Here is a 25,385-nt window from a genome sequence, read left to right on the forward strand (position 1 = left end):
ATTTTTTAAGGATATTTTACAATTAAATGCATGTCTTTCTTCAAGTGTATTTTGCTAAAAGTAACTGACTTGTCCAGTTGTTTATACAGATTAGCTTCACATTTCCTAACAAAATGAATTTCTCTGTTGATGCAAGAAATAACAATGGAGCTCTTACAGCCCCAACTGGTCACTTGGTGTAACTAAACTGTGTTCACACTTTTTTGTCAATATAAATCAAGTGTCCTCACACTTTTTAAATGAACAGTCACATTAAATATATGCACTGTATACACACACTTTTATTAGAGTAAGACCTAATACTTGTGGAACCTGATCAGACCTTCAGTGGGATTTTTAGTACACAATTTCACTGTAGTTGTGATAGAGTGAGAACTGAAATATCTCAGAAATGCTGAAAAAAGCTCTAATTTTATAAAATTAATCTTCACTCAGCCAACTCACATGGAATGAAAATGAAACTGAAAACAGAGCTATAAGTTATATTTGGCATTTGTACTCTGACCTCATCACTCCTCTCAAGCATACACCATGTTTTTTGTCTTTTTTGTATAATTGTGTTTTTTTTAATCAACACAATTTTTTTTTATTTAAAGTCATGTTCTTGTTTCTTTGGATCATTATATTGAGTATGTGTCTTAAATGTTGTATATTTAAATGTTTTTTTTTTTTTCCCATAAAGGTGTTTAAAACTAGCCTGGTCCTACCAGACTCTCGTACAGGTGTACTAAAGGAAAATGAAAATTGAGCGGAAGTACGTAGGAGGGCAGTGCCAGGCTAGTTTAAAACAACATTAAATACAGAAAAGGTTGAGAAGGAACAATATTAAACTTCTCTCTGGTTAAATTTAGATACAAAGCCCACAGGTGGATGTTGGTTTGGAGATGTGGTTAATGCGGATGTTTATTATGATTAGAAGCAGCAGGTGTTTGCAGAAGTGTAAGTATTGCAGCAGCAGTATGTCGAATGGATGTCTTCATTGATATGGGTGCCACAGATATACAGTATGTTGCAGCAAGTAGAGTCTGTTGTGTGTGCGAGTAAGCGTGTAACTTGAGTTAATACCAATTCAAATACTGTACACAGTTAAATTAGCAGGCAGCAGAAGCTAAGACATCATACACAAACAGATCTGCATACAGTGAGTGAAAAACAAATACCAAGACATCAACTTACAATATGCATGTTAACACAATCATATACTTACAGTTATCCCTAGTATCTCAGCAGATAGTACTTTGGGAGTCATCATGGTGCCAAATTGCTTAATGCAAGATAGTGAAGCCTGGACAAAGTTGCATTATCACTTTTACAGTTTATTGCTTTTATTGCCCATCTACTGGGTTTCATTGACCCATATGCAGGTTCCATATCAATGCACAATATTATATGGTGGCCAAATATTGACAGCTGTATATCATAGTTCCCTATACCCTCTGTAGTTTATTATTTTCTTATTCTCATGTACAATAACATATTTATTAATTATTGGTAGATCATTATAAGGCATAGAAACTAGGACTAGTGAGTAATTCAGTAACTGAGGCTTATTGTGCTTTTTGTGCCATGCATGGAGTAAGCGTGTGATAAGGATGGGAGACAAGCCAAGTTAAAGTGCAAATGAATACCATTAATTCTCAAATAAAGGCTCAGACCTTTATTTACCCCGACTGCCAAGGCTTTTATTTGGCTTATATAAGTGTCAATCTTTTGTTTATTACTCTGTTTTATAAATATATCTTACCATATTTTAGTAAGAGGTCTCTTTGTTTTCTAATCTGCTCCTGTCATAATTTGATGTTGCCGCAAACTAAAAATGTCCTCCATGTTTACCTGCTTTCTTAATAAATTCAGTACAATGTACATTTCCACTGCACTAATTTCATCAGCGCAACAACAGTCATTTCAAACTCACCGCTTTGCTGCTCTGAGTTTCTCTTTGACTGTTTTCATTCATTTATTATTTCCAGTTGCTTCCATTTTGCTGTTTGGGGGATCTCAGCAACACTTTGCAGGCTCTTGGGGAGTCTCCCAACAATCAAACAGAACATGTGTCCTTATAGAAGAATATCTGTACCAAATTTTACGGAAATCCATCCAATATTTGTTTCTTGTTACCTATCATCTTGTTACCATGGAGCAAAGCTCTTAGCATGGCTACAAACACCGCTGTCCTGTCTGAGAGGACAAAATCCACTGTAGACACATGCCCTCTGTTAATTTCCCCCTTGAAAACACGGCAGTGGAGCCTCCTTGTCTTTCCTTTTTGGGAAAAAGTACTATGAGGAGATGTAGAGGGTGCAATATGGTGAACCTGTCATCTACCTCCTCTATCTCTCCTCAAGAGATAGGTCTGGCAATGCAAGACTAGTGTAATTTAAGACAGCATGTATTGCTTTTAATAAGCTTGTTAGTTAGGCTTTATTTATTTACGACTACTTATCAAGAGCACAGTCTCTTTTGCAACCTTAAAACAAATTAAGTATACACAAGATAATAGCAAGACAAATCATTTACACAACTCTATCCTGTCTGGGCTGGGACTTGGCTACATTGGCCCTTCACTGGTTTGTCATTAGCACTTGTCTGTTGTCAGATCATCAGCTTTGCATGGCCTGGGTATGTATAGAATATTCACTAGTACTTTATAACAATGTGGTATGATCTTTATTGCCATTGTTGTCTTCTGTCTGTACATTTTAACCACCATAACCTCACTGGTTTCAAAACATTGAAAATTAGCCAGCTTGCACATTTACAGAAATGTTGATTAATGTGCATTGTCCTTAGATAAATAGATAAATAAATGAATGATTTGGTGAAAATGAAATATGGCAAGAATTGGTGGCCAGAAGCAGATTATTTTCATAGTTGTGTCAAAATGTAAAATGAAGTAAGATGAACTTCTCTTTCTCAGGTATGAAGCTCAGTCTGTCAATCCACACGGCTGCATTAAAGGCTTGTATAAATTATTTCCAATGCTACAAACGGACTACATGTTTTTTTATAAATGTGTCATGGATGAACGAAGCTGCTCTACAGTCTTTCCACAGTCTGTGGTTCCTCCTTTCAAAGGAGCTGTTCGATCCGATCCCATTGGGCAAGTCTCTCTTAAGTCACCTTCAAAGTCAATGGAGTAAACGGATGCACCTACAGCATTATTTTCCTATATATAGTTCCTATATCTTCTGAAGATGTTATAGACAATCTTTCCCTTTTTCCCTATTTTTATTATTAGGCTGTTGGAAGTTTTTTTTTCTTTAATATGAGCTACATTGAACCATGTTTAATTTGGTTTCAAAAGCCTTACAGATTTTAAAATGTGTTCACTTTTTCACACTGATAAGAACTCATCAGATGGTTTGCAGAGTGTATCCATGACCTTTTACTGAATGTGATAATTAAATGTCCAACATACAGTAATATCTGGGTCACTTTAAATACTGTTGTGAGTGGTAACAAAGCTTTGAGGGTGACACAGAAGAACTACATTGATATTTGGCAGATTTATGCTTGTAGAAATTATAAACAGCAATCAGGAAGTATTATTATATATGCAGCATTAAAAAAATCTTCATAGGGTCTACATGATTTCAAAGTAACACATAAGCAACATTTATGGTACTGTATTACTGTAAAACCTTTTTTGATTAATAAAAGCAAATTATAATCAGTAGGACATTAGAACCATCTAATTGTTAATAAAACACAGGAATAGGATTAAGAAAAAGGGTTAGCCGAGCTCTTCTCAGGGTAAAAAAAGGAACAATTTTAAATTAAAGGATCTTTGCCATTTCCTTTCATAACCATAGACTTTAAGGCCCAATAACACCTTTATAACTCACTAAGATACATTTCAATTTACCCCGAATGAAAAAAGGTAATTTAAGAGGCTGTTAAGGATCACTGTAAATTACTCATGTTTTCAGCACTACAGCACTGTAGTCTGAAGGTCTGCCAGGTTTTGAAGTCATGATCAAAGCTAGTGGATCCCAGTGTACCATTGAGGTGTTACCTAATAAAGAAATATGCACATCAGGTAGTTGCAATGTTAGTAAATCACAAGCTATAGGTGCATACATCTGATGCACCGGAATAATAAACCAGCAGTAACAGAAAGCTCTGAGGCTCCATGGAGGTTTCCAGAGTCCTGTCTGTTTATATAATACTGATAATTAAAATAATCTTTATTCGTAGCGAACTTTCCAAAAAACAAATTACAAAGTGCTTCACAGAAGACAGCAAATGAAACACCAACAACAATAAAAGCAAATGGAAAAACATTCATCAAATACATTAAAGAAATAATTATTGGAGAAGGCAGATACAACTATCATGTCTGTATGCTAAATATGAAGCTACAGCCAGTAGCTGCTTAGCTTGGCATACAAACTGGAAGCAAGCGGAAACGGCTGGACTCTGTCTAAAGGTAACAACATTTCACAGAGCACAGTGAAGCTAGGTTTATGGTAGCCCCTGTGTTCCTGGCGCGAGGTGTGCGAGCCATAAAATGAGGTTGTTGTCGCGTTGCGTGGTCGTGCACCTCTGCGCTTTCAGTTCAACATGGGTGGCTGGGAAGACTGGCTGAGCAGGTTTGCCTCTAGAAACATCTGTATGATTCTTCACATACAGACCACAGAGAGTCAAACTGCCTTAAATATGTGTTCAGAGAAAGACACCACACTGGGAAAAGAAACATTTTGCTGGAGAGTGTGGAAAAACATGAGGGATCGTTTTGTCAAAGCTAAAAAAACGGCTTCATGGAAAGAGTGTTCTTAACAATGTTACAGGCAGACAGTAGTTTCGATTGGGAGATAAACGACAGACACGTTAATAATTAGAGTAGGTAAATGTAATGTTTCGCTGTACTTCGATTAACAGTAGGGGTAGCCTAGGAGCAGATTATCCTTAGACAGAGCCAGGCTAGCTGTTACCGCCTGTTTCCAGTCTTTATGCTAAGCTAAGCTAACCGGCTGCTGGCTGTACCTTCATATTTAAAACATTAGGTATAAACCTTCTCATTTTACTCCCAACAAACTCAAAAGCGAATAAGTGTATTTCCCTAAATGTCAAACTATTTGTTTGAACTGCAGCAAAAATAAAATGATGTCAAACCAATTCCAGTAAAATAAAAGAAGATATATAAAACTTTGAAGATGCTGCTGTAATATATCTCCTTATCATACACTCCCCCCACTCCTCCACCCCTCCCCCTCCCCTTCCTCTTCTCCTCCTTCTTCTTTTAGCTAAGAACATTTGGCTTGAATAGAAGGATTTAAAAATAGGTTTTCTATGGAAATCAATGCAGGATTACAAGGACTTGCTTAATATGTGAATCTGCAGACACAGATACTTGAACATGCATTAATTAGCCCAAAACAGATAAAAGCTATTCTTAAAATGACTACACCAAAAACTAACCAGTTTGATTGTTATTCCCTGGCTTGCACAACAAAAGCATGATAATATAAAATAAAAAATAAATAAAACGGAGATATCTGTTTTTGCAAATGAACCCTTCACAAATACTCTCCAGTCACACACAGTCACTTATGCACTGCATGTAAACCAGCCTTGGTCATTTTTTCGAATCCATTATTAGCATCTGTCACACAGATGAAAACAGCACAAGTGTGTTTTTATTTGATCAAAAGAGGAGATAGTGTCAGAGGAGGAGGAGGAGGAGGAGGAGGAGGAGGAGGAGGAGGAGAAGAGAGATAGGAAGACAGAGAGAGGACAGTCATACACTTATTAGCAGACACCCACACACAATTTCTTGCCAGACACCCACACACACTTTCTCACATACGCTGCATAAACATCGGAGCACCTGCTTTGTAGCCACTCTGTCTGTGGATCTGTTCTTGACGGGCTCGTAGTGCCAAGATGCCTTCCTGTGGCTGGTTGTTGTTGGCTCTGTTTGTGGCAGCACTAACAGGTAAAAAGTTCCTTCTTTATTGTCACTGATTTGTCTGAGTGTCTCTGAGTGATGATCAATATTTCCATTTGTATATGATTATAACAGAAGCTGGCATGGGATATAAAATGTCAAAACAGATCATATGCAACCAGTTTTGATGGCATGTATTTAAAAAAGCTTGCAAATGGTGCATTTGAAGAATTTGAAATTGCCATCTGCTCTTTTTGTGCCTGTTGTTTTGCTCATCAGGACTGCTTTCCATAAAATGCTATTTTAGAAAAAGAAAACAGCTCTGTCTAATACTCTTCCCTTTTTTATATTCAACAAATCATCTGTGAACATGGACATGATTGAACTACACTCTCTTGCTCTTTTTGCATTATTCTTTTTGGACATGCTGTGGTAAATGTGATTGATATCATCTTAATTTTTTGCACAGCTGCCTGGTTTGAGCTTGTCCAGTGTCCTTTAATTTGACTTTGAGTTTTTATTTTGTGCTTTTAAGTCCTGAGCTTTTAAGTTGCATTGATTCCACAGATCGCTCTGGCAATCACTGTGTCTTAAAAGATTCAACACGATAAGTCACCAAAAGAAAGAGCAGCACTTTACACTGATCTAACAATGTGCTTACACAGCTCAACTCGGTCACTACTTTGTGTCACTCTCCAAGGTCTTTTTTCAATGTGCGCTTCTCATTTCAGGAAACACTATTGGTGTTGTTGCATATGAGCAAACTGAGAGGAACTGCTCTCTGTCCCCACCAGTAAGTGAAAAGAAGCAACATGATTGTAATATGCAACATTTATTTGACAGAAATTATGTCCTAAAATTGACTTCAAAGTAGTCACACAGCATTTTCCCATCATGAGACATGTTGCCAGAGTTTTATACAGTTACAGTTAATGATTACTGCACATGCACTACAGTTAATGATTACAGGGAGATACAGAAAGGGATGAATCAGCAGTTGTGCAGGTTTTAATCAAATCAGAGACTTTTCTCACTCGCTGTTTCTCTCTCTATCTCTATGTGTGTGTGTGTGTGTGTGTGTGTGTGTGTGTGTGTGTGTTTGTGTGTGTGCGTGCGTGCGTGTTACAGTACCTCCCCAGCACAGCAGTAAATACCACTCTCCAGCTGAAGAAGTTACAGGAGCAAATGCTTCTCCTGAATATCTCTGCCTACATTATCCCTGGCACTGACGCTCACCTGGTACATCTGCTGTCTTTCAAAATGAATTAATCTGGGATTTAACTTGTGAGATACAGCACTAACCTCTGTTTCTCTGTCAGAGTGAGTATATCGCACCACGTGATGCCAGGATGGCCTTCATGACCGGCTTTACAGGCTCCGCAGGTACAATCCCTTTCTGCCTCTTGTCTTCTCTGCCTCCTCCTCCTCTTCTTCTTCATCCTCCTCCTCCCCATGACTCAACTCCCCACGTCTGAGTGCCACAGTCATGCAGCTCCTCTTCTTTCATCCCACATCCTCACCATACAGCCATCTCCTCGTTCATTTAGTGTCATCGCTTTCACTCGCTCACTTCATCATTGCACCTTGTCATTCATCTGCGTAATTTCACCATTTAATCATGAGATATCTGTCCACACGATAATGGAGAACACAGGTAATGATCGTACATATTTCTGTACTCATCTGTTGCACGCATGAAAGGATAAGAAGTCAGGTGACATTTCAGTAAAGTGCTGTTTACACCAGATTCCATAAAGAAAAGTCAAATTTTCTGGGCCTCTATTAAGAATCAGACACATTTTACATTCAGCTGCTGCTACTTAAGTGTATTTATCTCATGTGAGGTTACAACAGTGGAATGATAATGTAAACCCTGATTATATATCCACTAAACATAACCAGCTTGCCATCTCCTCTGTGTTTCTTCTTAACCTTCCTGTTTGTCCTCACACGCCTGCATTTTTTAAGATTAGATGACCCATCATACATTGTTCTAAGTCAACTGTGACGTTTATAGTCGTTTGTAATTCACTGTCAACGCTGCCCTCCCCATAACACAGCTGCTGTCCTGCCTCTCCTCAGGCACTGCCGTAGTGACTCAGACCAAGGCCGCCTTGTGGACAGACAGCCGCTACTGGGTTCAAGCTGAGAGACAGATGGACTGCAACTGGGAGCTGGAAAAAGATGGTGGGTGGGGGTGGGGGGGTGGGGGGGATTGTGATTACAGAACCTGTTGTGACAATGCAGTAGTCATAGATTCCAATCAAATATTTGATGATCTGGTCTAAATATATCCTGACAAATGCTGCAACTATTATCAAAGGATTTACATGATAGAAATAGCTCACTTAGGGACCGTTCGGTATTTATGGAATGGACCACCGGAGGAAAATAGGGGAGGGTCATGTCTTTTTATATTTTGCTGAGGGGAGGGTCATCCAACATTTTTTAGTCTGGGCGGGGGGGTCACCCAACTTTTTTATTCATGAAAAGAGCAAAATTTCAAAGTGGCTTGTTTGGTGCATATTTATCCATGTAGCTCTCAGTCTCGGCCCCCTAGCAGATGGTTCTGACCGCATACGCGGAGTTTGCTGGGGGGGGGGGGTGGGGGGGCAGGAGGAGCACTGCCCCCTAACTAAAAGACTAAAAATCCCTATCCTTACCAGAGTCAATATAGTGTTTAGTAACTCCTAAATAATGTTGATTACTCACTGACGTCCAGTGATCACCGGTTAATGAGACAGCGTTTGCAGCACTTTACAGCTGTTCCAGTTGGGCTGCTTTCTCCGTGTCATACAGGCTGTGTATCCGTGAAAACTACTGTCCCCCTCGACGGCAACGAGACAGGTCAGAACATGCCAACCGTAGTATGTCTTTAAGACCTGAGTCCTCTACGATGCTGACAGGTCTGCAGTTAGTTGCCACCCATTTCGCAAGAGCTGTAGTAATTTTTTGGGATTTGGTTTCATCCACAGGTCGGCAAGTAGCACTCTCCAAAATACTGCTTTGCCTGAGTGGGTAGCATGCTAGCGGGTAGCATCACGTTAACTGTACTACTATGCTTAGCTCCGTAGGTGGTAGCTCAAGCTTGACGTGCTTCGGTGATATTTTAATTCGGCTTTACACAATGTGCATATGGCTTTCGACTTGTCTACGAGCCGTCCGGGAGTTTTGGAAAATAAAAAGCGCCATTCAGGATTTCATTGCTGCTGTCTTTCTCCATCATGCCTGCAGCCTGCAGCAGCAGGATGTGTTACGAGGAAGTGGCAGCTTGATGATAAGTAACGGTGCTGCAAAGGGTCAAAATAGTAGCCTGTTAGGCACGACACAAAGCCGAGTGAAGTGTAAAATAAATTAATAAATGCCGGCATGCGATTAATGCGATTAAAAAAAATGTATCGCATCGCGTCGGTCCTTAATCGCATCGCGATTAACGCGTTAGCGCTGACAGCCCTAGTTTTTACATATTGACATATTGTTTAATTTTCTAATCTAATATTTTGTTGCAAAGCAATATCTGCTAATTCAATTGAATACACATCTAATTGTGTGTATGTATGTATGGATTTATTCTGTCACATCCTCTAAAGTCAAAAATAACTTGAATCTGTCATGTGTGATGTTCCCCAGTGTCCATCAGCAGTATAGCAGAGTGGCTGATCTCTGAGGTCCCGTCAGGCGACGAGATCGGCTTTGATCCCTTCCTCTTCTCCCTCAGTGAGTCTCTATTCTCCATCCCTCCTGTCAGTCCAGGTTAACATCAATAAAATGCTCTCCCAAGTAGATGGAAAATTATCAATGGAGCCATTCAGACGCCACGCCAACTGTTTACTTGTGATTGATTCGGCTCAGTGTGTAATCATCTGCAATTTCCTCCATTAGAAACACACGAGGACTACAGAATCAATCTGGAGTCGAGCAATCGCAGCCTCAAGTCCGTCCCTGTTAACCTGGTCGACCAAGTGTGGAAGGACAGGGAACCCATCTCATCTCACAATCTCACCCGCCTGCCCGACAGAGTCATACGTGAGTTTCCTTATTGTCTGTGCTGTACACACACAGCTGGTCTGCCAATGTGGTGCTCTTTATCTATGTGCTGATACATACCTGCAAACTGGATGGAAAGCAATAAGCAGCTCCACAAACACAGCCATAAACAGCCTGTTCGTGTTTTTTATGGTTGGCTGACAGATCAAATACAAACTTTGAGTGAATGATAAAGCCTCTGGAAAAGGAAGTTGTCTGGACGCCCATGGGCCTTATTAGCCTTTATGATCAGACAATAGACAAAGGGAACAAATGGAGAGCATCATAAACCTGATGGTCTGAGTGTTTTTGTGTGTGCGTGTGTGTGTGTGTGTGTGTGTGTGTGTGTGTGTGTGTGTGTGTGTGTGTGTGTGTGTGTGTGTATAAATGCTGTCTCATAGTTTGGATATAAAAGCTTTCTCTTATATTTGTCAGTCTGGGTGGAGTATAAAAGTGATGAGCACTTTGCAGACAAGAAGAAGACAAAGAGAGACAAAGGCAAAGAAAAATTACTGGAAAATCACAGATGTGTGTCTGCACTTAGTGGGAAGCATCATATTACAGAAGGCACTACTGTTCACATCCTTGGAGCTGCACTAATCAATACTTTTATATGAACAATTGGTTAAATGACTCTGTGTAATGTGAAAGGAGTTGCTCTTAGTGACAAACTCACAGAGAATAAACCTACTGTACTCTACCACCCCAGCACCAAACAGGTACATTTAGTGACTAGCTGATGAACATAGTGGAACATTTAATAGCTTAATGGCCAAATATTTCCCTCAAAAGTTTGTGGAGACCAAAACAGCTCAAATGAGAGGCAATACTGCACACAAACAGGACTCTAAATGAGTGATAATGTTTTTTTTATATTTTTTTTATTTCACCTGTACTTTTTCAAAGCCATTTTTTCAGTGCCCATATTATGAAAAAAACACTTTTTCTGGGATCTGGGGTGTTCTTTTGTGTCTCTGGTGCTTCCACACACATACAAACTTTGAAAAAAATCCATCCATGCTGTTTAGAGTGAGATACAGTTTCTGAATGTGTCCTGCCTTCAGTCTCTGGGTGAGCTGTTCAAAATCGGCACGGCTTGTGACGTCACAAGCCGAAATGAAAACCTGAAAATGAGCATAATATGGCTTTAATATGGCAGGTTCTTATTTGCAATGGCAGCCTGATGTTGCTCTGTGTCTGCTTGATGTGTAAATACTGTAGCAGTATAAAGCACTGTTTGCTTTTGTCAAGGTTTCAGAGAATGCGGACCCAAATGCAGAGATGGAAAACAGAGGGGTAGTTTGATAATTTAATTTCCAATACAAAAATATCCAAACAAAAGGTGTCCTGAAAACAGCAGGCAATGAAATCCAAAAAGAAGTAGCAGTCAAAAACAGGAGATACAGGAAACAGCCACACTGAGACAAAAACAGGTTGACTATCACACAGAAATCCAAAACAGAAATAATGACCTGACAACAGATAAGGGAAACACAGAGACTAAATACAAGAGGTAACGAGCAAACAAGGGACAAGTGATACAACAGGTGAAACACATTAGGGTGGGACAGAACCATCAGACAGGCGGGAAAACACAAGACAGGAACTAGATAAGACAAGACAGAAAACCAGACTACCAAAATAAAACAGGAAACAGAAACCTACAACAGAAACATACAACCATGACAGCTTTGAAGTTCAACTCATCAACTTTATAAGATAATATGTCAGTGCTGTCCCGTAATGGCCTTAAAAAACAATTTATTCAAGTTCAATAAGAATTTTGGTGAACATACATTATAAATCTCAACGTCTGGCGCACATGAGCATCAAGCGTTAATTGTCATGTGGATGTTAATAAAATTAAAATGTGTGTGTTTGCAGAAAGGCCCTGGCAGAAGAAAGTGATGCAAATACGGGATCAGATAAGAGACAATCCATACGAACCAACAGCTCTTCTGCTGTCAGCACTGGATGAAACAGCCTGTAAGTAACTCTGAAGCTTTCCATAAATTGTGTTTCTGATTTAGAAAAATGATTATTGAACCACAGCTGAATACACTTAAATATGCTTAAATTATTACCAGAACCTGAACCATGTTACATAAAAAAGACTAAAAATGGTTTGAAAATAAAATAATAAGATGGATAATATTAAAACTGGATACAGTTTTACAGTACAATGCACAAAATATTCAAAAATGGCTGAAAAGTACTCCCAAATGGTTTATTTTCTTTCCCATTTGTAGGACACCTAGTGCCTGCAGGGCTCTCAATATCTGCTTAGTTTTGCTTACGCGTCAGGCAAGCTCTGGAAATGCAGTTTGCATCAAAATAAAATGACAGGAGACAAACAGAGCACAATTACAACCACGGCTTTAAGGTTCCTGAGGAGTTGCAGTCTGAAAGATTGTGATAAGAATACAGTAATCAGACTGACAGGCAGTTTAACAATACAACATTTTTTTTTTTAAATGGACAATACTCTTATCACGTAAGAAGATGTTTAAAAAGGCAAAAAGACGGATATGAGCATTACCTTTTTATTTATAATCCATTATTATCAACAGTAATCATGTTATTAAACTCATTTGATTTGCTGTATGCTCAGTGGACATTCAGTTCAGCACTTTGTAAAAGAACAGTACAATTCAAAAGCATCTTTCTTTATTATATTATTATTATTATATACTGAGCATCAGACCTTTCCTGACTTTTTCAGAATTAGCGAGTCTGTTTTTAATGACAGGGACACAGAAGGAGTCACGTCCTTCTGATACAAACATTAGATATAAACAGCATGTCTCGGCTCAGGTGGATGTAGCAGATTATGTAAATAAGTGCGTGAGTTGCTGCTGACATTCAGGGGGGGTGGTGTATGCTTTTAATTTCTAGGGCTGTTCAATCTGCGCGGCAACGACATCCCGTACAATCCCTTCTTCTACTCCTACACATTACTCACAATGGATGAGATCTGGTAAGTCCATTTTTCAGCGATAATGTGTGAACATGTGGGATTCCTTTCTTATGTCTCTGTTCTGCCCCATCACATACAGTATACTAGGATATAAGGACATTTAATGTCTTTCTTACATAAACCTTTCCTTCTGCCACATCTCCTAGGCTTTTTCTCCACACAGACAGAATGACGGATGAATTGAGGGTGTACCTGAATGCCTCATGTAACGGGTCCCTCTGTGTGCAGCTAAAGAGCTATGACACTGTTCGAGATTATCTGAAGAAGTATGTGGCCCAGCCTAGGGTTAAAGTGTGGATCGGCACAGAGTACACAAACTACGCACTTTATGAGATCATCACACCAGAGGTACACAGATATAGCTTTTCATTATATTTACTGTACTGCAAAATTCCCTTTTTTGTTAGTGTTATATTATGATTTAATGAAATGTACTTTGTACATAAAGTATAATAATCTGTTTGTATTGCCGTACTGTTGCAGCAGTAGGGAGTCACCACTTACTGGCTGCTGCTGGGATATTTTTGATCCGTGTTGTCGACAAAACCCAAGTTTTCAAAGCTGCACAAATCAAATGACTGTTTAATGTGAAAGGCATCACTTGTGGTGAAGAACACACAAAGATTTATCACCAGACTCTACAGTTTCCCTCTACTCTAAAGAGTGTTTTAGTGTCTTAAAGACAGTAAAATGAAAATGTTACATGCTATATATGTGTCAAAACTCATTTTGAGTATGTTTTACATCAAAACTCCTCTTTTCTCTTTCTGCTGAATGTGTAAAGTGGTTGCTAACACATTCGCTGTTACAACTGTATAAGGTGATAATATGTCAATATTGTTTTTAGTGACCAAAAAAATCAATGAATGCAGGTTTAAGTGAATTTAAATCACACAGGGCCATTTATTTGCAGATCACCAGGCTGCATAGTCAATTTGTAGAATCCACAGTATAACAATATCTCACAAAATTACGACGACCGGTCACCGTTTAGCCTACGTGACAGCAAAGTTTAGTTAAGTTTTAGACATTAGTCAGGATTAGAAAAAAAAGAAAGTTTGTTGTTTGGGTTAAAACACTGGTCCCCTTAACTAGTACTTCTGGGACATGATTACTACGGACACTAGAGGGCGCTGCCTTATAGCACCAGTCAGTGCATGGCCTGCAATCATGGAATACATACAGATTACAGTACACAACTTTTTGTAGCTATATGCACGAGTACTTCATGAGAACAGCTGGTCTTTGTAGTGTTTGGAAGTAAATCCACACAAACAGGTATACATGTGGCTATTTTAAGTAGAAAGGTCTGCTCATATAGTTTTTTGCATAACCCTAACCTTTGTTATTGCTTTTGTTTTTTTTGCATCATGTAGGAGAAACTAATGACCAGCTCATACTCTCCTGTGTTGACGACTAAAGCAGTGAAAGATGACACTGAGCAACGAATCTTGAGGGATGCTCACGTATGTCATCTACTCACAGACACACTCACGTTATACACCACCACCATATAAATGCACACATCAGCACAAATATAATACAGCCTCTAAAACATTTACATGAGACTATTATCATTCCAAGAACTCATTAATCAGACTTCACTGTCAGACTGGTGGGACATTTATGAATCATTTTCATCTGGAGCTTGAACACTTCAGTGAACACACATCCTGATACATTTATTACCCTGTCCAAAGATGTCTGAACAGCCTTGCAACATGTCATGTAAATTGTCAGCCCGTTTGTTTTGCGTTGTTGTGATTGATGCCGAGACTCTCCTGGTCAGTGTGTCGTTTCGGCTCTGCGTAGGTGAGGGATGCAGTCGCGGTCATCCAGTTGCTGATGTGGCTGGAAAAGGCTGTGCCAGAGGGAAAAGAGACAGAGCTGACTGCTGCAGACTACGTCAATAAGTGTCGCAGGTGAGTGCACACAAGATGGAGAAACAGTATTTGCTGAACAGGAAGTGCAGTAAAGACACTGAAGTTCAAACTTAGTCATGTTCAAAAGACACTTAAGTCACAGCTATTATAAACATCATTACAGCAAACAGAAAGACAGCCGAGGCCCAAGCTTTGAGACTATCTCTGCAAGCGGACCTAATGCTGCACTTGCTCATTACAGGTAAGATGTATTCATATTCTTCCCTCTTTTAACTGACTTCTTCTTTTTCATGTACCCTATATCAAACATGCATATCTATCTCTTCTTAGCCTTTAGCTTACAACATTATTAAAGCACCATAGGGGTGGTTTTGGACATGGTTATTTATGTTACTCCTGCACCTTTTTTAAAGCATACAGTACATTTTAAACTGATTTAGGGAAGCCAAAAAGTATTGAGAGGGGGCATTCTGGTGGCCTGGGAGTTTGCTAATATAATCGCTAGCAGTGGAGGAAGTACTCAGATGCTATACTTAAGTGAAAGCAGAATACCAAAGTCTAAAAATGCTCCATTACAAGTAAATTCTGTGAATTCAAAATGTGTATTAAGTAAAAGTACAGAAGGATTATCAGCAAAAAGTACTTAAAAAGCAGTAAAGTATTTTACTAGTACATAAGTTATTCTGTAGCCAATTTTAGTCATTTGTATACTGATTGGTAGATTATTAGTATGGTAGCCTATAGTTTTTTTATGTAAAAACTAACTAGTAACTATAAGTGTAGTAGAGTAAAAAGTGCATTATGTCCGTTTGAAATGTAGTGGAGTATAAACATATATATATATATATATTATATACACACACACATACATATACTACAATATATTTATAAACAGTATAAACATAGCATAGAAAGCATATATATGAAAAATAACACTCAAGTACAAGTACGTCTAAATTGTACTTAAGTACAGTACTTTGTTAATTTACATCCCCCCCACACCTTTCTCTCTCTCTCTCTCTCTCTCTCTGATCAAAATTGTTAACAAAACACTGGCATGATCCTTTAACTGCACTACAAGTACCATCTGCAGTGCTGCTATCATTTCCTGTTTGTTTGTTTTTTGCAGCCCTTCAGAAGAATCAAGCAGGAGGTTGACGGTTGATGAGATGTACCTGGTGGACTCTGGCGGCCAGTATCTGTGAGTAAAAACACACTCTGCTCACTGACTCTCCAGTTTCACATCACATCATTTGCATTTGAAATGAGTCATCATGTCTCTCACTACTATCAGCGACGGGACCACTGACATCACTCGGACAGTTCACTGGGGAACCCCCACAGCAATGCAAAAGGTAATACTTTAGATATTATACTGAAAGTGTGAATGTTTGAAGGGATATTTACATTTTATCCGTCAAAGCACAAAAGATGAATAATCATCCACACTGCTGCAGTCGATCAGTGGAATTTTTCTGTATCTCTTTCTGTATATTTTTCTTTATTGACATTATTTTATATGCCAGCAACTTGTTTGTATTTGGCTGTAAGAATCTTTACAGTAATGTTCTTTTTCAAAACATAATCGAAAACAGTCCTTTAAAATACCCTTTACCTGTCATTGACCACACGTCTCGCTTCGCAGGAGGCCTTCACTCGAGTGCTCATGGGAAACATTGAGATATCTCGAACCATCTTTCCTTCAGGGACAAGAGGTGGGAATGGAAAACATTCACACGCTTAAAATGAGATTTACAGTTATTCCACCCTTAAACCTTTCATAGTTTCACCACTAGAGAGCCTTGTTTCTCCACTTGCCAACATTTTGTGATATTTTTTGAGTGGATTAATTAGAGCAGGATGTTTGATTCAAGCTCTATGTGTGTCTTTTGTTTATCAACAGGTGTAAACATGGAGATGCTGGGTCGCCGAGCATTGTGGGAGGTGGGCCTGAACTATGGCCACGGAACAGGTCATGGTGTTGGAAACTACTTTGGAGTTCACGAGTGTATGCCCTCTTTTTATTTTCCACACATTTTTCAAAGTTTGCAACCCAGGTATGAAAATTATTCAGTATAGTGACATCTTTTTCTACCACTAAAAACAGCCTAAATCCATCCTACTAAAACAGAGTTCAAAGGCAGATTTCAATGATCAGTAATGCCTAAAAGCATCATGATTATGATGCACAAGAGGTTGTTTTACATCAAATTGCACTTTATTACATGGAGGTGCTAATACAGTAAGTGGAAGTGATACAATTAATAAACTGGCAAGCAGTTCGAGCACACATTTAATTTTGCAATGCAACCACTACTAATGTGCCCAAAATACACTTAAACAGAAGGAGCTAAAAACTGCACAGTGTAGGAGAACAAGCCACAGGGAGATGGCTGATTCTCTGATGTAGAGCTGCAACTAAAAAATGTTTTCAGATGAATCTGCAATTATTTTCTTAATTAACTGATAGTGAAATAGTGAAAAATGTCCATAATATTTTCCCAAAGTGACATCTTTAAATGTCTTGATTTGTCTGATCGACCCTCCAAATTACAAAGACATACAGTTTGTGATGATATAAAACAGAGGGAAGCGGCAGATCTTCACACTGGAGAAGTTGTGACCAGAGAAAGTTTTCTCTTTAAAAATTATTTGAGTAATTCCATTCAATTCAATTTTATTTATAGTGTCAAATCAAACCTCACTATAATTTACAGAGACCCAACAATTCCCCCCAAGAGCAAGCATTTGATGCGACAGCGTCGAGGAAAAACTTTCCTTTTAACAGGCAGAAACCTCGGACAGAACCTGGCTCTTGGTGGGCGGCCATCTGACGCGATAGAAAGATAGGGGGGAAAAAAAGAAAACGATGTCTGCACACTAGATTTTAGCTCCTAAAAACAACTCGATACATCTTCAAGAAAAAATAAATTTTCAGTGCCCGAAACAATCATAAAAATCTAGCAATCACACAAAATACATCCAAAAAAATATATAAATAAGTATTTTTTTAATTATTTGTTGTAAAATATTTATTCCTGAAAAGGAGGAGTACATCACAACAAGACAACACTATACCAAATGTGAATAGACAAAACTTAATAGACCTCAATTCATGTCATGCTAACGTGCAGGAAAATATTATTTAATTTCGGGGTACGGTAAAACACCCCAGTTTGTAACTTTAATGACACAACTAAATATGGAAATGTAAAAATTAAATGAAATTTTGGTGGTGGTGTAATCTGTATTTTTTAATCATGTAATATTGTGATATTTTTCCAGGGCCAGTGGGCTTTCAGGGCAACAATATTCCCTTTAGAAATGGCATGTTCACGTCTATTGGTGAGATGTTATTTTTTCTCAAAAAACTCCACATCCACTACTAACATTATGATCATTTTAAATGTAATGAACTTTGCATTTCATGGCTCAAATGTTTGAATGTAGAAAATCTGATAATGCTTTTCTTTAAGAACCTGGATATTACAAGGAGAATGACTTTGGGATCCGAATTGAAGATGTTGCTGTTATCGTACCTGTACATACAAAGGTAGATACAAAACAGAGCTTAATTGATAATCTAGAATCATGTCAGTGATTTCCTGTTTTTAATGAATGATATAAGCAATGTTAATGTAACTTCTTTGTGAATGTGCTTTTCTTTCCCTCAGTATGGTCATAACTACCTGACTTTTGACACTGTGTCGCTGGTTCCATATGACAGAAAGCTGATTGACACCTCGCTCCTTAGCTCAGAGCAGGTAAGAAATTGTATTTGACTACATAATCAACTGTATATTGAGATTTTACTCTAATTTATGTATTTATTTTTAAAAAGGAGGGACTAAAAAGTGTTTACCCAACACATTTAATAAATACCCAGTAACAAGCTATAATGTAAGTTTACTTCCCCAAACATATGATCAGTTTCCAGTTTTAAATACCTTTCAGTATAACACAGAGCGACCAACCGAGTCTTTTGTTTTCCTGCTTTACGAGTGCTGGTTTCCTCTTAAAATCCCCCCTTTACACTTCAGCTCTAAGCTTCTCTGCAGCTCAGAAATCAAAACATGCTTTGAGAAGAAAGAAAACCATGTGTGAAATCAACTTCGATGTTTTGTTTCTTTTCATCTTAAGAGAAAATGTATGGTTCTTTTTGAAATCTTTGTACAGAAAAGAACATGTTTACAAAATAGTAACTTTTCAAATACAAAGAAAAACTCATCGTTTTTGGCTGCACAACTTGATCTCATATTTTTTTTCTTAAGCTTCAGTGTATTTATCACCCAAAGAGTCTGTGCTCAAAACAGGTTTTAAGCTAAGAAATTAAGAAAGTTAATACAGAAAAAATAACAGACTTAAGATGAGTGGTGGAAAGTAACTAAGTACAGTTACTCAAGTACAGTACTTTTGTACTTTTGCTTAAGTTTTGATGCAGGTTGTTTACTTTTAATGGAGTATTTTACATTGTTGTACTGGTACTTTTACTGCAGTAAATATTAATGCATGCTTGTTCCACCGCTGTCAGCGTAGCAATGATTATTATTATTTTGTATTTTTTTTTTTTTATCCCTGTGGAGCACCATATTTGTCCTTAGACCAGGAAGATACAGTATTATTATATATATTTATATTTAATTTGTGTGTTATCCACTGTTTAACTGATACCTGCTTTTCAAATGCCAGCAGTGTACAGTTATGCTTGTTTATGACTTTCATTGAGAGTGGTCTTTTCTCGCTCCAGCTTCACTGGCTGAATAAATACTATGAGACAATACGGAGGCTGGTGGGTCCTGAGCTGGACAAACAGGGTCTACATGAGGAGAAGGACTGGATGCTCAAACACACAGAGTCTTTCATGATGTCTGGATCTTCTGTGTCTGTCTGCTCCTCATCGCTGACCTTCATCGCTCTGGCCGTCGCTCTCCTCCACAACATCATTTGAGCATCTTCATCTCTTTTGCACTTTCACAGCAGACTTGCGCACTAAAGTTGCCCCTATGCAGTCTCTATTGAGCAGCTATACCAGGTTGAGAGATGCACTGCAATTTAGCTTTTTTTTTTTTTATTTAAATATATGTTTGATAATTTAATTGGGTGGGTAAATAGCTCATATTGTGGTGTTTAAAAGGTTAAGATGATCTTTTGTGTGATTTTTTTATGTTTAATTTTTTTGGTTTTTAATCTGGACATTTGTATGACCAGCTGATATAATTTCTATTTTATTAAAGTAACACTCTTTAACACAAAGGTGTGGACACGAGTCATTAATCTGATGACTTTCTGACTTGACAAAATCAGATGCATATTTTTATGGATTAACTTGTGCAAGAGTATATAAATTACTTAAAATTAGCTCCAAACTACAACGCCATAATACCCAAAGATTAAAAATGATGTTATAAAAAGTGTGCAGAGGGTCAACATTAGCTCCAAACTACAACGCCATAATACCCAAAGATTAAAAATGATGTTATAAAAAGTGTGCAGAGGGTCAACTTAATTTTCCTGACAAGGATGGCGGTGCTTTGTATCAATCTGACAGCAGCCAACCATCCTGTGTGGACCGGAGCCATAGACTGTATAAAACAAGCTGGAGCAAAAAGTACGTTTGGTAGGCCTATTGACACCATCAGACAGACCATGTGATACCCTGCATCGTCGCATGTAGCTTTACCTTAAAGCAACACTAGAGATCTTAAAGCAACACTAGAGATCTTTTCCCGCTTCGGTCCCCCTACAGGTTGGAAGCGGAATTGTCCATTACATTTTATACCATGGTCTGGGTGAATACTCGATTGTGATTGGCTGCAGAGTGTCCATAAAAAAGTGATGTAGAACACGTACTAAAGGAGTTCTGGTGAAACTGACTGTTTACTGTTCTAAATGAATGCGCTACATCAAAACAAAAAGGAAATGTGAATCTGTTATTTCCAACTCATCCTCTGAACACCACAGGATAGCGCTAACACACAAGCTGCAAGAAGTAAGTTATACTGCCCCTCTGAACTGACTTTGTTTCACAGCGAATAAAGTTATCTCACATCCCGTTCACTGTTCAGGTCGCTACTTCAGGCTGCGGCCGACAGCAACGTTACACATCGCGGATCAAATTGTTCGTAAAAGTTGTTATATTGTTTTGGGGACAATGACATGGCTGATAGCTAGCTTGTCTTGATGTTGTCATTATTTTTACTGATTGCCAACTGTACAACATGTTATTGACTTTGGATCTTGCTAGCATAGCGTTAGCTTTCTGGCTCGTAGCTGAGGGTTCTACGAGTTGAGCGGACTATAAATATCTCCCGTTGCTAAGGGTGGCAAGTCGTATCTAAGGTCCTTCCTATTTCCTGGAGGAGTGAACAACGTTTGCATTGCATAAGAACCTGATGGATGGGAATGATTGTTCCAGGTATTAGTCAAACCGTCAGGCGTAACCAGGGAAACAGTTATTGTTTGGAAAAATTTTAGATTTCGATTGTAAAACTAATTAAAATATAAACTAATGTTTTAAAAATATGTTATTTGGCAAGTGACCATGGTATAAGCGGGTTAATGCCCTTCGAGGTGTCCATTGTCAGGTATTAATGGACGACGGTGAGGCGTGAACCGGCCGACGGGCATTAACCCTTACACATTGTCCAGTTCATTCGAACAACAGATCCGCTACCTGATCTGGCAAACTTGCATAATGTAATCTAATGGATAATTCCACTTCCAACCTGTAGGGGGACAGAAGCGGGAAAAGTTCTCTAGTGTTGCTTTAAAGACGCTGTGGTTATAAAAAATAGTTGGTAACATGCAAAACATGCAGCTAAAAGATCACAGATAGACTTAACAGCTTCTAACTTCGTCCGACTCTTGATGCCTTACAAAGAGCAATAAGTTGAGGAGGGTAACGTGAAAATTATTCGACTAGCCATGGTTTAATGTTAAGCTAGCTAGAGCTAACATAGCCACAGAACGTTAGCCACAGACTTGTTCTGGTTGCCAGAGCCAGTTGCCAGGTAACCAGCGGAGACTACACGAAGTTGCCTCTACAGGCATTGAGGCAAATTTGGCCAAAAATATCAGTAAAACTAGTGATACCACAGTTTAGAAATACTCTGTTACAAGTCGAAACCTAACCCTAATCCTACATTCAAAATTGTACTTAAAGTTCAAAAGTAAAATTACTCATTATGCAGAATAACATTAGCCCATTTCAAAATTATGTACATTATTGTTAGATTATAACATGAATCATTTATGGATTAATGTATGTATCAATCTAAGGTTGCAGGTGGTAAATGTGGGTCTGATTTTAATTTTGTGTAGCTTAATCGATAATAATACATACGTCATGATTTATTTCTTGATTATATTTATATTAATAATCGGAATCCTTAAAGTAACTAGTAACTAAATGTATCAAATAAATGTAAAAAAATAAAAAATAAAAAATAGTACAATATTGCCATCTTAAATGTAGTGGAGTCGAAGTATAAAGTAACATAAAATAAATACTCAAATAAATACAAGTACCTCAAAATTGTACTTACCTAAAGTACAATTTTGTGCAACAAAAAATGTTGGCCCCTGATAAAACCTGAAGTCTTCCCTTTAATAGCTGACATCAAACATTTGAAATGATTCTTCATAAATCTACTAACAATGTAAATAAAAGTCTTATGACCACGTAAAAGATGAAGAGAGGAAGGCTATTTGAACAGCATATTGGGCTGAAGAAGAAAAAAAGAGCACTTGTAAATAATATAATTTGGTCTATTTTTAACAGATTGTTGTCAACAACAGTTCATTCATCCAACCATAAATAAGGCAGGCTACTGTCTGTGTGTTGATAACCTATCAATTACATCTCTAATTTCATAATACAACACATTGTTTGTGTTTACACGTCATTTTTTGTCAAATGAGAATTTATATAAGCTGCTGTAACTTTGCTGCTGTAACTCTCACTTTCTAATGGGCATTATGACATCTACCCTCATCGATGAGTCACAGAATACAGTGTAACACCACCTGTTTCAAGTCTTTAGTTAGCCGGCTGCTAGTGGTAGCTTCATATCAAGTTGCCAAAAGCCACTGGCTGTATTTACTTGAGGACATGTTTTTTTTTTTTAATAATTTTTATTTTACAAACATTTAACAGCAAATCATATTTAAACTTGTATTTTAAAACAGCTGTGAACAGATCTTGTGGTTTTACGTCTTCCATATGTGAAGAGCTCATGCCGGCAGACAGCAGGTTGCCTGGCAAGTATTCTGTTAGCACGTCTTGAAGGTGTGAATATGATGCCATCACACCACACCCTGTAGTTGCTTGCTCTTGTCAAACATCACTAAAAGCACATGAAGAAATGTTTAACACAGAAAGCCAGAAAGCTTTCAGAAAAGGCTTATTCATCCATATGCGTTCTGGGATGTGGTTTGTGGTAAAGAGGCCCTGAAAAAGAGGAACAACAAGAATGAGATCATTTTTCTCTGTGAACAAAAGTCTCTTCTTCTCTGTTTTTTCATTATGTAGTTACTGTTAAATTTTGTAGTCATCTCCAGTGATAAGTGGTGGAAAGTAGCTTAAGTACATTTAGTTAAAGGTGCCCTGTGAAGTTTTCTTGGAAACAAACAAAAGTTACGTTTACATTCAGTGTTTCTCATCTTGATGTCTAAAACAACATGATGAATGCATTTCCTTCCTCATAAAACATTTGCTAAGCGGATTAAAAAAAAGAAAAGAAAATGTACATCCTGTATTGTTATTCTCCATCAGCCTGAAGGGGATCATGCGTTCGGTCGCGTGCATGTGCGTATCTTTCTGTCTGTCCGCAGCTAATCTCACGTACTACTGGACCCATCCGCCTAATATTTTTTGTCCACATTTATGACTGCATGCTCAAGGACCTCTCATGGTTGCGGACCAGTGGTCAAGATTTTTTTTTTTTATATTTTATTGACAAAATCAGATAGCAAAAGGCATTTCCTGTGTTTCGGTTTAACAAGTAACTGTGTTAACTGCTAACTTTCACCCGAATGCGTCCGTGGTTGCTCATAGTAACTTAGGTAAATTGTTGGCGTAGATAATCAACAATACATAATAAATATATCAATTAATAAACCATGTTAAAAAAAAATTTAAAAAGAAAAGAGATTTCTTTTTTTTTTAACAGGACCAAAGACCTGTACAAAGGTATACACGAATGAATGCATATTCTCATCATGTTCTTTTCTGGAGCTGACTTGAGACCAGCCTTCAGAATATTCAGGAACAGCATCAACATGCAGGCCCAGACATCTTTGCCATGCCACTAGCTACAGTTTGGAGGACCATCATCCACAAAGCTATTCATTTACCCAAACCGGAGGAGATGGGAGGCCGGCTTTGTTCGCCTTGCTGGCCATGAGGCATTGCCAGTGCCATGACGGGTGCACCTCAGGATTCTTCCTTCTGCAGGGCCGCAGTATCCCTGTATCCACCAGCTGGGTTCTTTCTGGAGATCTAGCCTCTGATTGCCCCCAAGGTGATTGGTACCTACTGCATCCTCCACAACATTTGTGTGGCAGCAGGTGCCAGGTGATATCCTGGACGACAAGTGTTTGAGGAATGATCGCTGACATGACAGTTAACCTCTCCAGATGTAGTCATGTTCACTAGAAGTTAGTTAGTTAGTTAGAGCTTAGAATATTGAGTGGAATGTGACGTCATCAAGGCAGTGGCGCCATCTTGTTTTTTCGCTGTGATTAATCTGTACGGATATTGTTGCAACAAGTGTGACAATAAATGACTCAGCATGAAAACTAGTATCATCAACCCTCAGTAATGTAGAAATAATTCACACCCTGGCGGATGCATATGGGGGCATTTTTTTTTACCTTTTGATACTTCTGATAATACTTATTTATGTCTGAATACTTCTTCCACCACTACCTCTAGGGTTTCAGGTAACCTCAGGTGGAATCAAAATCTACTGCTTATTGTTTTCATCCCTTTAAGATCTGCAGACGGATCAGTTTGCCAACCTTGTGTCGTGTGATAGGAAACTAAAATAGGGCATGCTCTTATCATGTGGTTTGCTACCTCACCAAAATAACAAGCTAAACATGACTTACATTTTACTTCCCTCTCTTTCTCTACTACTGATGTTTGCCTTGTCCTGCAGGCTAAATGTATATCCAAACGCACTCACATTTCTGTGACTCACTGAAGTTGTTTTTGTCTTGTCTGTTTTGGATGTTTTTACAGTGTCTGCATGTGCCTGGCCTTTTGCAACTCATTTGTCTCATACACAACATTTTGTATAAATATCCTGTTGGATGAGCTGGATTGTCTGATCACCAGCTAGTGTTGTTGTTATGACCTCCTGTAGCTACGGCTGGTGCCTCTGACGCAGCTGCAAAGCTGTTACTGAGTTTCTAAATATGTCATCTTTAGATTTCTTTCACTTCCACACTTCAGGTGCAATTACAAATATGTGCTCATTCGAGAGCGATGGCCAAACAACAAGCTGAAAAATGAAATAAAAACATTGCCACAGAGCTGGTTGGCAACTCAAGAGCTGCTATGTTGCATGATAGAGATCTTTCCTTACTTTTTTATTTACTTTATTTT

General features: G+C 38.3%; 1 protein-coding gene across 2 annotated transcripts in view; it reads left to right on the forward strand.

Annotated features, from left to right (window-relative positions):
* The window catches only part of xpnpep2 (X-prolyl aminopeptidase (aminopeptidase P) 2, membrane-bound), a 100,358-nt gene extending 80,329 nt beyond the window's left edge, over window positions 1-20,029 (forward strand). Inside the window, exons 3-23 of one of the 2 annotated variants that reach the window (XM_031303036.2) lie at window positions 2,580-2,619; window positions 6,622-6,683; window positions 7,019-7,129; window positions 7,210-7,273; window positions 7,973-8,077; window positions 9,521-9,607; window positions 9,773-9,916; window positions 11,801-11,902; window positions 12,812-12,893; window positions 13,040-13,241; window positions 14,270-14,359; window positions 14,706-14,815; window positions 14,940-15,017; window positions 15,906-15,977; window positions 16,071-16,131; window positions 16,422-16,491; window positions 16,680-16,784; window positions 18,062-18,121; window positions 18,253-18,329; window positions 18,451-18,540; window positions 19,524-20,029. In XM_031303036.2, coding sequence (XP_031158896.1) covers window positions 2,580-2,619; window positions 6,622-6,683; window positions 7,019-7,129; window positions 7,210-7,273; window positions 7,973-8,077; window positions 9,521-9,607; window positions 9,773-9,916; window positions 11,801-11,902; window positions 12,812-12,893; window positions 13,040-13,241; window positions 14,270-14,359; window positions 14,706-14,815; window positions 14,940-15,017; window positions 15,906-15,977; window positions 16,071-16,131; window positions 16,422-16,491; window positions 16,680-16,784; window positions 18,062-18,121; window positions 18,253-18,329; window positions 18,451-18,540; window positions 19,524-19,724 — 2,013 coding nt within the window. In that variant the 3' untranslated portion in view covers window positions 19,725-20,029. Of the gene's footprint in view, window positions 1-2,579; window positions 2,620-5,734; window positions 5,939-6,621; window positions 6,684-7,018; window positions 7,130-7,209; window positions 7,274-7,972; window positions 8,078-9,520; window positions 9,608-9,772; window positions 9,917-11,800; window positions 11,903-12,811; window positions 12,894-13,039; window positions 13,242-14,269; window positions 14,360-14,705; window positions 14,816-14,939; window positions 15,018-15,905; window positions 15,978-16,070; window positions 16,132-16,421; window positions 16,492-16,679; window positions 16,785-18,061; window positions 18,122-18,252; window positions 18,330-18,450; window positions 18,541-19,523 lie in introns of those variants that run through there. The other variant, XM_031303037.2, reaches the window with a different exon arrangement.
* Window positions 20,030-25,385: the final 5,356 nt, after the last annotated feature.

This window comes from Sander lucioperca, chromosome 1 (assembly GCF_008315115.2).
Source record: "Sander lucioperca isolate FBNREF2018 chromosome 1, SLUC_FBN_1.2, whole genome shotgun sequence".
In the NCBI taxonomy this organism is placed as follows: Eukaryota; Metazoa; Chordata; class Actinopteri; order Perciformes; family Percidae; genus Sander; species Sander lucioperca.